At 59.5% G+C, this 11,431-nt stretch overlaps 1 protein-coding gene across 1 annotated transcript; it reads right to left on the bottom strand.

Moving 5' to 3' along the window:
- Positions 1-5,327: 5,327 nt before the first annotated feature.
- On the bottom strand, positions 5,328-10,353 carry ADAMTSL5 (ADAMTS like 5; the record flags this gene model as incomplete). Its single annotated transcript, XM_079918794.1, is given in 12 exon segments — positions 5,328-5,692; positions 5,979-6,050; positions 6,125-6,323; positions 6,503-6,720; positions 6,723-6,878; positions 7,255-7,366; positions 7,678-7,805; positions 8,977-9,085; positions 9,238-9,298; positions 9,541-9,632; positions 9,742-9,814; positions 10,203-10,353. Coding segments are annotated over 12 exon segments (1,641 nt in total). The 5' UTR covers positions 10,259-10,353.
- Positions 10,354-11,431: the final 1,078 nt, after the last annotated feature.

The following is an 11,431-nucleotide window of genomic DNA, read 5'->3' as shown; positions in this document are numbered from 1 at the left end:
GCCCCCACTGCCCCGTTCAACTTCATGTCCCCGGAAGCACAGCCTGAGTTGGAAGCTGGGGGGTGGGGGGAGCTGAGTGAAGCAGTGGGGGGGGGGGGTCTGGAGCTGGTACTGCGCCTGGGATCGGCCCCCCTGGAGCCCAGGGGCCCGTGTTTTGTGCCTCCACATCTGTCAGTCACTGGTTTCAGCCCACCCCCGGGAGGGGGCCTTAACCCCACGGGCATCTCCGAGTGGCAGCTACCGTCGCCCAGAGACAAATCTCCCGTGAGGCGTCTGCAGCCACAGCTGGGAGGACACTGTAGCGCCCATCACATCCCGCCCCCTGCCCACACACACCCGAGCTCTGCTTCTCCCAGATTCTGGTTGGTTACAACTTCTGGGCCCAACACAAGGGGAGGGTTAGGAGGAGAAACCACAAACCCCGACAGGGCAGTGGCTTTCAAGGCCATAAGTCAGTGGTTCTCAACCAGGGGTGATTCTGTCCCAGGGCCATTGGGCCATATCTGGAGACACTTTTGATTCCTGCCCGAACACGTCAGCCAAGTACTGCAATCCTTTGACGTGTCATCCCTCTCCCCACTGAGCGGCCCAGCTTGTCCCCAGCTGGTGGTGACCCTGTCCATCACAGACAGTTTTCCTGAAAAGGAGGCAGCTCTGGGTAGCTGCCAACCTGGGAGCCCTGTGTCCTCATCCTTGAGAACACCAGCGAGAGAGGAAGAAGCACGGAGCGAGTGCTACTGGTGAGCAGTGGGTCCAGTTCATTCAATCAGTCACTGCAAAGGCCCTGAGGCAGGACCGTGCCTGTTGGGTTAGAAGAAAAGCAGGCAGGCTGGTGTGGCTGGAACCACATGGGCCAGGGCAAGAGACGAGGTGGGTCTTGGGGGTGGACCACGCAGGTGCCTGCCTGGAAGGTGTGGTGAGGACTTTGGCTTTTACTTGAGAATGTTGGATTTGTTGGGAGGAAAGGATCGAGGGTAATTATTAATGAGCCCCCACCCTGCTGAGAAGTCCACTTGGGCTCTGGGGACAGTGATCCCTTAATCTGCTTATTGCTGGCCCAGGTGTTTGAAGCAGGTGGTGTGGCCTGGGTCCAGGGCAGGAGACGGGGCCTTGCCCCACCCCCTGTGCCTCTTGAAGATTGTCCTTGGGCCCCGCCCCCCCAGGTCAGGTCACCTGGGAGCACAGGTGAGCGGACACACACCTGTCTCCCCAGGTGGAAGCAGTGACGTTGACTTAGCCCCTCAGATTTGTTTTGGTTTTAATTTAAATGTACAGAAAAGTGTAACCCGCGACTTGGGGGCAAGTCTCACAACAGGGCCGGCCCCTCCCAGTCACTTCCCCCTCAAGGTAACCCCCATCCTGCCTCCATTGCCTCTGGCCTTGAAGGTCACTTGTGTTATGTCCACGGGGTCTTCTGTCCCCTCCTGTCTGACTCAGACTCACCACGCTGCTGCGGGAATGACTGGTGCATCATTCTTTCTCGTTGGCAGAGAGCATGTCATTCTGTGAGGGCCAGAGAATGATTCAGTCCACTGCTGATGGGTGTTAGAGTTGTTTCCAGTGGGGGGCTATTGGGACTAAAGCTGCTAGGAACATTCTAGAAGCAGCCTTTGGTGAGCGGAGCTCTCATTTGTCTTGGGCGTATACCTGTCAGAGACTGCAGGGTGTAGGGTGAGCCTCTGAGTCTCCTGGGGCTGCTGTAACCAGTCACCACCAACTGGGTAGCTTGGGACAACAGAAATTTTTCCTTTCATCATCCAGAGGCCGGAAGTTCAAGATCAAGGTGTCACAGGGCTGTGCTCCCTCTGGAGGCTCCAGGAGATGGTCCTTCCTGCCTCTTCCAGCTTCTGGGAGCCCCAGGCATCCCTGGGCTTGTGGCTGCATCCCTCCGATCTCTGCCTCTGTCTTCACAGGGGTGTCGTCTCTCTGTCTCTCCTCTGTGTGTCTCTTACAAGTCACTTGTCACTGGATTTAGCGTCCATCTGGATACTCCAGAATGATCTTCTTGAGACTCTTAATTACATCCTCAGGGGCTTCCCTGGTGGCGCAGTGGTTGAGAGTCCACCTGCCGATGCAGGGGACCCGGGTTCGTGCCCCGGTCCGGGAAGATCTCACATGGCACAGAGCGGCTGGGCCCGTGAGCCATGGCCGCTGAGCCTGTGCGTCCGGAGCCTGTGCTCCGCAACGGGAGAGGCCACAGCAGTGAGAGGCCCGCGTACCGCAAAAACAAAAAACAAAAAACAAACAAACAAACAGAAATTACATCCTCAAAAGTCCGTTTTCCAAATAAAGTTCTGTTCACAGGTTCCAGGGGTTAGGGCGTGGACATGATTATTCAAACTTGTACACGAGTGTGCGTTCAGCTGTAGCAGAAATAGCCAAACTGTTTTCCCAGGTGGTCAAGCCATTGTAACCCTCAACTAACCCTCAGGGTGTGAGACAGTCCAGGGGTTTTCAGCAGCCCTTCAACCGGACTCATGTCCTCCTGTGGGTGAGCCAACTGGTACAGGGCCGGTGAGAGAGAAGCGCAGACAACAGAGGGGTGCTGTCTGCAGAGAATTCAAAACAGTAAGAAAAGCATCGCACCCTCCAGAGCTGGTACTCTACAAGTTTGTTGAATACAATATTTTGTGGGGTTGATGAAAGAACTGTCGTGATTACTATTGTTTTATTAACATAGACACAAGTTTCAAGCTTGCCTGTTTTCATTCTTTATCCTTTAATAAACATCGCTTCCTGCGGGAAGTCCATTTGGAGAATTCCCAGTTCTGGACCCTTGAGGACTCAGCTGTGAGCGCTTCCCCTGAGAAGCGGTTCCGTCTGTAACCACCTGCGGTGTCTTCGGGCAGCAATCCAATCTCTAAACCAAATGGGCCCTGCGTGTTCCTACAGGGACACAGTAATCCCAGAGCCAGGGATTGTAAAGACACAGAGATACAGATCTCGAGTCTCTCCGTTTCCGTTGTTGCACCTGGAGTTTTTATTCGTCTTTAAAAGTAAAGCATCAAAGCAGCGTGGAATTTTTGCTGGGCAAGTAAGTGCAAATGCTAGTCCCACCTTCAACTGGGTTGCTGATTTTGAGTATCTTTAAAATTGCAATGTTTTCTTCTCTCTTTAAATGCTTCCATTGATTGTTTGTTACATGACCATTACCGGAAACAATGTTGCCGCTCGGAGAACGGCATGTGGGAAATCGTGGCTCCTGTGGCCACAGGCCATCCTGTCTGCTAGAGTGGGCCCTGCATTGGCCTCTGCCCCGGCAGGAACCTCACCCCTGCAAAGCGGTCCTGCTAGTTGGGGAGTAGATGGCAGGGTTGCCCCACAGAGCTCCGGGGAAGAAGAGGCCGGAGGCTCCCATTTCCAGACACTGAACACACTCCCACACTGCAGTGAGGCAGAGGGGACCATCTGGGGCCATCGGGGACCTGAAGCCCTTGGGGGCTGCAGGTAACACCTGAAACGCTGAATTCCTTCTCCCCCTCGTCCTGCCACCAGGGGGCGCCCAGACCCCACGCCTCCTTCCAGAACTGTGCCCCACTCTGCCCCATGGGAGGGGGCGTTCGGGAGATCCTCCGGCTTCAGCACTTGTTACAGAATACAGGGCCAGGCCAGACCGCCCCAGGCGCTGCTGGGTCCCAGGCATACAGTAGGTGCTCAATAAATACTCTTTGGAGGAATGCACGAATGAACAGAAGGGCTAGGGAAGGAGTCTGGAAGAGTGAGGTTCCCAAGATCAGGGCCGGGAGGGGCTGAAAGGGTATACACAGATGGGGAAACTGAGGCCCAGAGAGGGGCAGGGCTTGGCCTGAGGTCACCCCCAAAGTCAAGGGCCGAGTCCATTGAGATCCACATGTCCAGCACCCCTTGCACACTCCCACCATCCCGCGCCCCAGAGGAAGACAACCACAGATGGTACAGACGAGCAGGTTGTCCCAGATCACGGTGTGAGTCACCCCACGCAGGATGGGGAGGCAGAAGGGGAGGTTTGCTGGGTGACTATGTGACACCCCACTGACACTTCCAATCCACACATGATCTAGGCCTGCCCTCCTGGCTCTAGAATCTATGAGGAGACTACATCCAAGACACATGAGGGCAGGGCACACGCTGAGGGTGGGGGCTCTGACCTGCCTGCTCTGCTCGGCCTGAGAGGAATATGTGGCCCCAAGAGGCATCGGGAGGGGGCTTGGAACCTCAGAAAGTCCCGCCTTCCCCCATCCTCTTATATTCCCCGTCCTCACGGTTGCCCCAGGGTCAGACACACTGCGGGGAGGTGGGGGCTGGACCAGGAGGAGGGGATGAGGTGCACGTGATTGCGTGTGTACAGGTGGTGACAACGTGGCTGTGGATCTGAGTAACAGGGCATCCTGAAGTGTCTGCAGCCAAGTATGTGAAACTGGGGTGCCCTTGTTAAAAAAAAACTGCTTGTAAAAATTAAATAGGAATAGGGCTTCCCTTGTGGCGCAGTGGTTGAGAGTCCGCCTGCCGATGCAGGGGACACGGGTTCGTGCCCCGGTCCGGGAAGATCTCACATGGCACAGAGCGGCTGGGCCCGTGAGCCATGGCCGCTGAGCCTCTGCGTCCAGAGCCTGTGCTCCGCAACGGGAGAGGCCACAACAGTGAGAGGCCCGCGTACCGCAAAAAAAAAAAAAATTAAATAGGAATAAAAAAGGGGTGAACAGCAGTGTTGCCTGGAGGGAACCCTCCCGCCTCCCCCCGAATTGCGGAAGCTGTCAAGATTATCTCTGAACTTTCTGGTAGCCAGGGCAAAAGGGGAAATTTGTACGTTACAGTGCCTGGGTAGGCATGTTTACTAGGGGGTCATGCCTGTTTTTAACAGTGTCTCTGAATACGTGAGGGTGCGTGTGTTAAGTGGCAATGAGAAGGGAGAGACAGAGTGTCAGGGGTTAAACAGTGGTGAGCTTCCTGGTAGCCAGGGTAAGAGGGGAAAGGGATACATTACAAGGTCTCCTTAGGCATGTCTTCATCGGGGTCATGCTTGTGTGTGACAGTGTCTCCCAGCAAATGAGTGTGAGGCAAGGGGAATAAAAGCAGACACAGAGTCTCTGAGAGTAAAATAACTATGAGTTTCCAGGGTGAGAGAGGAAATCAGAGCTAAAGAGTCCATTTAGTGTATCCTCACCAGTGCGTGCCTGCTTCCGACAGTGGATCTGACTGAGTGCAGGGGTGTCTGAGTGTGTGTGGTGGGGAGTCACAGAGCTGCAGGTGGGAGATAGTTCTGAGCTCCCTGGAAGCTATGGCAATAGGGGAAATATGCTGACTTTGAGCCTGGTCAGCCGTGTGTGGCCGAGGTCTGGTCCAGGGGCTCAGAGGGGGCAGCGTCTGGCGGCCAGGCGCACGCGGCTGTCCTCGGCGGGGCTCCAGGGCCGGGCGTAGCCAGCATGGGGGAGCAGCAGCCAGTCCTGAGTGCCATCGGGGCTGATGAGGCGCCGGGCCGCCAGCAGGTAGTCCCGATGGAGGGCCAGCGGTGGGCAGGGGCAGCGGCTCGGCGCCCACACATACTCGAGGGCCCGCAGTGGCGAGCGGTTCTTGTAGATGAGCTGCACGCGCACCTCATATCGGGTCTCCTGGGCCTGCCGGACGCGGCCCAGCACGCGGGCCCGGAACACTGCGGGCAGGGTGGTGCTGAGCCCGGCTGGACGCTCCGCCCCGGGGCCCATCCACACACCCCTTTCCAGACGAGGGAACTGGCGGTCAGGTGGGGCATTGGGGGCCCTTGGGGACTGTGGTCAGCTGAGGCCTGGGGTAAGGGTCAGCTCAAGGATCAGTGAGGGGTTAGGAGTCAGATTAGGGCAAAGGATTAGATCAGGGAGTCAAATGAGCGTCAGGAGGGGTCAAGCTGGAGTCAGGTCAAGGAGTGAAAGGCAAAGTCTGACCAGGGTCAGAGGTCAGCTGGATAGGGGTCAAGTTCAGGTCAGTTAGGGGCCAGGTGAGGGATGGGATCAAGGGCCTCTCACCAAAGTCGCTGCCGCAATAGTGGAGCAGCCGGTGGGCACGACCGCGGGTGTCAGGGCAGGGTGGGCAGGGGTCTGCGGGGGCAGTGCAGTCAGGGGCACAGGCCTTGCTTCCCTGCTCGCCCCCGCCCAGGCTGTCCCCAGCTCACCTGGGGTGGGGCCTGGGGTCCGTGGGGGGATAACAGTGGGGGCAGCGGGAGACTCAGGGGACTGAGGATCTACCTCCCGAGGCTGCGGCTGCCGCAGGGACCAGCCCTGGGCCTGAGCCTGCGCCTGGAAGGGGCCATAGCGCTCCCGGGGGAGCCAGAACTCGAACTCAACGCCGGGGTTGGGCTCCTGCAGGAGGACCTGGGCGGCGGGAGTGGGGGGGTGTCACATACTAGGGAGCTGCCCTCGGACCTGATGGCCCAGCGTCCCCCAACACACACTCTACCCAGCCCCCCGCCCCCGCCCCGCCCCGCCCCCTGCTTCCCAACGGATTCTTTAACCCCACACTCCCAGACGCCCTCTCAGAGGCCCGCCCCCACCTGCAGGAGCAGGTCTTCGGAGGTGGGCCCGGCGGCGCGCAGCGTCTCCTCTGACCCTGTGACGCGGGTGTAGACCACGTGGGTGCCCGCTGCCTCGTAGGTCCCGGGAGGGCTGACCGCCCAGTTCCCGTTGAACACGTAGCGCCCGTCGCCCCCCATCAGCGCTGCAAGGGAAGGGTCAGCCCGGGCTCCCCGGAAGCGGCCCCGCCCGCCTCCCGACCCTGTCGCCCCCCTCCCCGCTGGATTCGGGCAGCCAGCAGGGCGCCTCCTCCCTCGGACCCTGCGATACCCAGGTGGTTCCGGCTGCGGTGGGCGGCGCGGATGTGCCTGGCGCCCTCAGGGATCAGGGTCACGTTCCAGTACCCAGCGAAGGCACCTGGGCGGGAGGGAAGGACGGCGTTGGGGAGCAGGTGGGGTGTATTTGAAGGATGATTTGAGGATTAAGTGGGATACTGCGGTAAGAAGGTTAGCCAAGGCCCTGGTACTTCGAAAACGCTTCCTAAAGGATTGGAGTTACGATGATTATCGCTTAAGTGCGGCAGCAAAGGAGTTAAACCCCGTCTGCTCTGGGAAGGGCGGGACAATCTGGCAATGACCAATCAGAACGATGAGCGAGGGGGAGACTGAGCAATGACCAATCAGAACGTTGAGCGGGGGGGGGGGGGGGGGGCTGGGCCGCAGACTGCCCAATCAGTGCGGGACGTCTTAAAGGGCCCGCTCTGGGAGAGCGCGAGGACGGGGAGGGCGGTCACCGGCATCCCGGAACACGCGCTGCACGAAGAGGCACGAGTCGTTGGCGCCGCCGCAGCGGCCGCAGCGGTCTTCGCGGGCATCCGAACCCAGCAAACCGTCACAGCCGGCTCTCTAAAGGGATGGGGAGGGCACGCGCGCCGTCAGACGGGCCCTGCCGTCGAGGGGGCGGGGCCCACGGAAGAAGACAGGACCAAGAACTAAAAGGATGGAACCTGGGGGGCAGGCCCTAGTGGGAGGAGGCTGGGGATGAGGCCTAGTGATAGGTGGGGCAGGGGAGGTCGGGGACTCGGTAGGGGGCGGGGCCTAGGGAAGAGGGCGGGACCAGGAACTTAGTGAACGGGGTCTGGGTGCGCGGCCTGGAGGGAATAGGCCGGGTGGAACCTACAAGGGGCAGGGATGGGGGCGGGGCCTGGAGTTCTTACGAGGCAGCGGCCAGCCACGCAGAGTCCCTGGGTGCCCGGGCTGCAGGGGGTACCGTCCAGCACGCGGCCGAAGCTGTGATAGAAGTCGTGCCCCTCCGCCAGGCAGTTGAGGTCGCACTGGTTGGGTGCTGGGGATGGGAGGAGTCGGTGGCAGTGGGGGACATATCTGAGTTCCAGCCCCCTTCCTGCCAGTCTCCCCTCAGGCAGCCATCCTCTTGGGCAGATGAGGCCCAGAGACTCAGCCAAAGCCACACATGGAGGCTGAGGCAGAGCCAGGACTGGAACTTAGGCATTCTGCTTCCCGTTCGCTGGGACTGTCCCAGGCAAGTATCCTGGGCCTGCACTCATTCGTTCATTCATTCATTCATGTTCAGTCCTAATATTAGGGGCCCACTATTAACATCATCACCCATTCTTCACTCATTCTTCCATACGTTCATGCCACAAACACTCATCGAGCACCTATTTTCCAGACAATGTTCTAGGCTCTGGGGCACAGAGGTGGGCAGAACACACTCGGCACTTGGGCTCTGCACCCAGAAGGTGCCCCCAAAAAGGTTTTGGCCAGTTCTGACTGAGTCCTGCATAGCCTGGGTATGTTGCTGGCCCTCCCCGGGACTCAGTTTTCCCCTCTGCCTGGCAGTGGGGCATAATGGACAGTCTGACCACACCCGAGGCCCACAGACCTGATCCCTGCTCCCCCTGCTCAGTCTCCCTCTGGCTCCCGACGCCCTGAGGCTGGCTGGCAGACCCAGCCTGGAATAGAACCTGAGCTGGCCCTGGCGGGCCTCTGTGGGGGTGAAATCATGGCAAGTTTCCGCCAATTCTTAGGGTGAAGGAAATAAAACTCTGTGAGGTTGACGGGTGGAACTTTCTCCATTCTAGGATTTTCTTATCTGTGTCTACCCCCACCGTGGCGTCTGAAGCTGCCTATTTCCCTTAAATCTGGAGGCGCACTGCCCCAGGCACACAATTATATAACTCGCTATTTTCAGCTCAGTGCGACAATATTTCCTGCTACTGGTGTAAGTTTGAGAAATGTTGGCCTCTGGATACAGCTCCCAGTAAATCCTCAGCTTCGTGTTCGACCCTGTGCAGAATAGACCCTGCCTCCTTCTGCCCCTCTTCACAACTCACACTTGCTTTCCACCCTTCACTTCACTAACTCCTACATATCCCTGAAAGCCCCAGTGCCAATGCCCCCTTCTTGCACCCCTCCAAGTCCCCCTTCCTTCTTAGCAGCCACTTTTCCCTGCCAGCTCTGAGGGAGCTGGACTAACAGGAGCATAGGCTACTCACCACCATAGAAGGGCACCCATTGGTAGGTCTTCTGGGTGCCCAGGACAGGGTGGCCATTGTAGAGGGCGCATTGGAGGTCTCGGAAGGGCACGGCCCCTGGGGGACATTCCTGGGGACACAGATCGGTGGAGCAGAGGCTGGGACAGCCCCGGGGATGCCCAGAGAATCTGGCATGGTGGCAAGGATATTTGGGGGCATGAGCAGGGAAGCAGGAGGGCTCCAGGGAGAACTCAGTCTGGGGGGTGGTTGGCTAGAACTTACGGGCAGCTGGCAGAGGCGGTACTCGTGGGTGTCCCCCCAGCACAGCTCTTCCCTGGGAAACCTTCGAGGAGCAGGGTGGCCAGACTGCGGTCAGCACCTCCAGAAACCGTTCCACAGAGCCAGCCTGCCCACCCATCCACCCCCGCTAACCCCACCCACATTCCAGCTGGATTAGTGGGATTAAAAGGCACAGCTTGTGTGGGCAGGTCGAGGGTGCGGCCAGGGGCTGGGCCAGCCTGACAGGAGAGGAGGGGCAGGGACCCCCTCCCATCCCACCCAGCCGGGTCCCAGGAGCCTCCTCACCGGATGCATTGCCGGCTGCGCACGGAGAGCCCTCGCCCGCAAGAGCTAGAACAGCGGCTCCAGGAACCCCATGGAGTCCACTCACCCGGACCCTACTTGGGGAGACAGAGGCAGAGTCAGCCTGGAAGGGAGGCTGGTGACCCCCACACTGCCAGCTGGGTTCCCATGCCCATTGCCCCCTGGGCTCATGTCCCCCTTTACCTGAGCGTTGCCCCCCAAACCACAGTTCAGGAGGGTCCACAGCAGGAGCAGGAGATTCTGGAGTGGGCGGGGTCTGGGGGACAGGAGGGGGCGCAGCAGTGGGGGGGCTAGCAGGCCAAGGGTTGCACTCCAGCTCTTCCCTGACTGGCTGTGTGATTTTGGACAGTATCTCAACCTCTCTGAGCCTCCCTTCTCATCTCTGAAAAATGAAGTCATAATAGAGCCCACCTAATAGGAGAGTTTTGAGGGGTTCGTCAAATTAGGTGAGGAAAACGGGGGCCACAGAGCCCGGTCTGGAGAGAGAAAACTCAAGTAATTATTACTGGTTGTTTACTGTCTATGATGCACGTAGTAGGTGCTTATTCAGCGTCTGATGATGGAAGGAATCATTCCAGGAGCGTGCCCAGGTGTCTGCAGGGTCCTAGGGCCCTCCCCAATCTCCCCACCATCTTTGCTCCTACCTTCCGGTGTGGCCAGGGGCCAGGTGCTCCTCTTCCCCCTGCCTCAGTTTCCCCATCTGTGCAGTGGGGACCAGCTGGGCACAGTCCAGGATTCTATGGGACCTTGCAGAGGGTGTAGCTGGTGGTGGCTGGGTCTGGTGCCTGGCAGAGCTCCCCCCACCCCACGCCCGGGCGGGCCCCAGCCTCCAGGGCCCCCTCAGCTCCCAGACCTGCAGCAGCCAGGAGCTCCCGGATGGGGGGCGGGACGGGGCAGGGTGACCTGGCCCCGGTCCAGTGGGTGCCTCATGGCCTCATGTGAAGAGGGTGTGGGATGGAGCCCCAGAGCCGCCTGCAGAGGGAAAGGGGCTGCCAATGAGGATGACCCAGGGAAGAGGGAGGCGGCTGTGTGGGGGCGGGGGAGAGGGTGGCTGGGAGGCTTTGCCTCCCTGGGCCTCAGTTTCCCCATCTGTCAGGGGAAGAATGAAGTCACTTGCCATCCCCACCCTCCCCATGACCATGGCATTGGTGGAGAAAGTGGCGGGCTAGGGCCAGGGAGCCCAGCGGTCAGCAGTGCCCAAAGGACACGCAGGCCATGCTGGAGGGCTCCAGTCCTGGATGTCCCGGGCAGCGGATGGGGGAAGGCAGGGCCCCACTGGATGTTCTCGAGCAGCAGTGTCCCTGGTTATCAGGCTCTCCTGGCTCTGACATTCAAACCTGGGGCACCGAGGGTCTAGGGCCAAGGTGGCTCCAGATGCTGAGAACCTGGGGGACCACGGGGTGGGTCCCCCCCTCTCTGACCAGAGCTGTGAGGCTGGCTGCATCTCTGAACCCCAGCACTGGCTGGCCCAGGAAGCCGGAAGAAGTCCGGGTTGGAGAGCAGTAGGGGGAGGGGGCTTGACCCTCGGACACCCGCTCCCCTCTTAGCACTGGCTTGTGGGGTGGGGGTCTAGGTGATGCAAAATGAGGGGCTTGAGGGATCACCATTCCCACTCTCCAGAGCCCCCTGCCCGAGGAGCAGGACACACCCCCCGTTTTGGCTGCAGTCCTGACTCTTGGTGTGATCTCAGGGCAAGCCACGCCTCTGGACCTCAGTTTCCCAAGGAGGAAGTGGGGATGAGTTTTCTCCCACCCTGGGGATTGCTGCCTCGCCACCCCCCAGCTTAGGGACGGGGAGAAGACTCCGGCCGGGATAGTGGGGGGATAGGAAGAGGGACTTACCGGCTACGTAGAGCCCAGGCGGCGCGTCCAGG

Source organism: Stenella coeruleoalba (assembly GCF_951394435.1).
Source record: "Stenella coeruleoalba genome assembly, chromosome: 3".
NCBI lineage: Eukaryota > Metazoa > Chordata > Mammalia > Artiodactyla > Delphinidae > Stenella > Stenella coeruleoalba.
The sequence above is the reverse complement of the archived record's forward strand: the minus strand, read 5'-3'. Positions and strand labels throughout refer to the sequence as shown.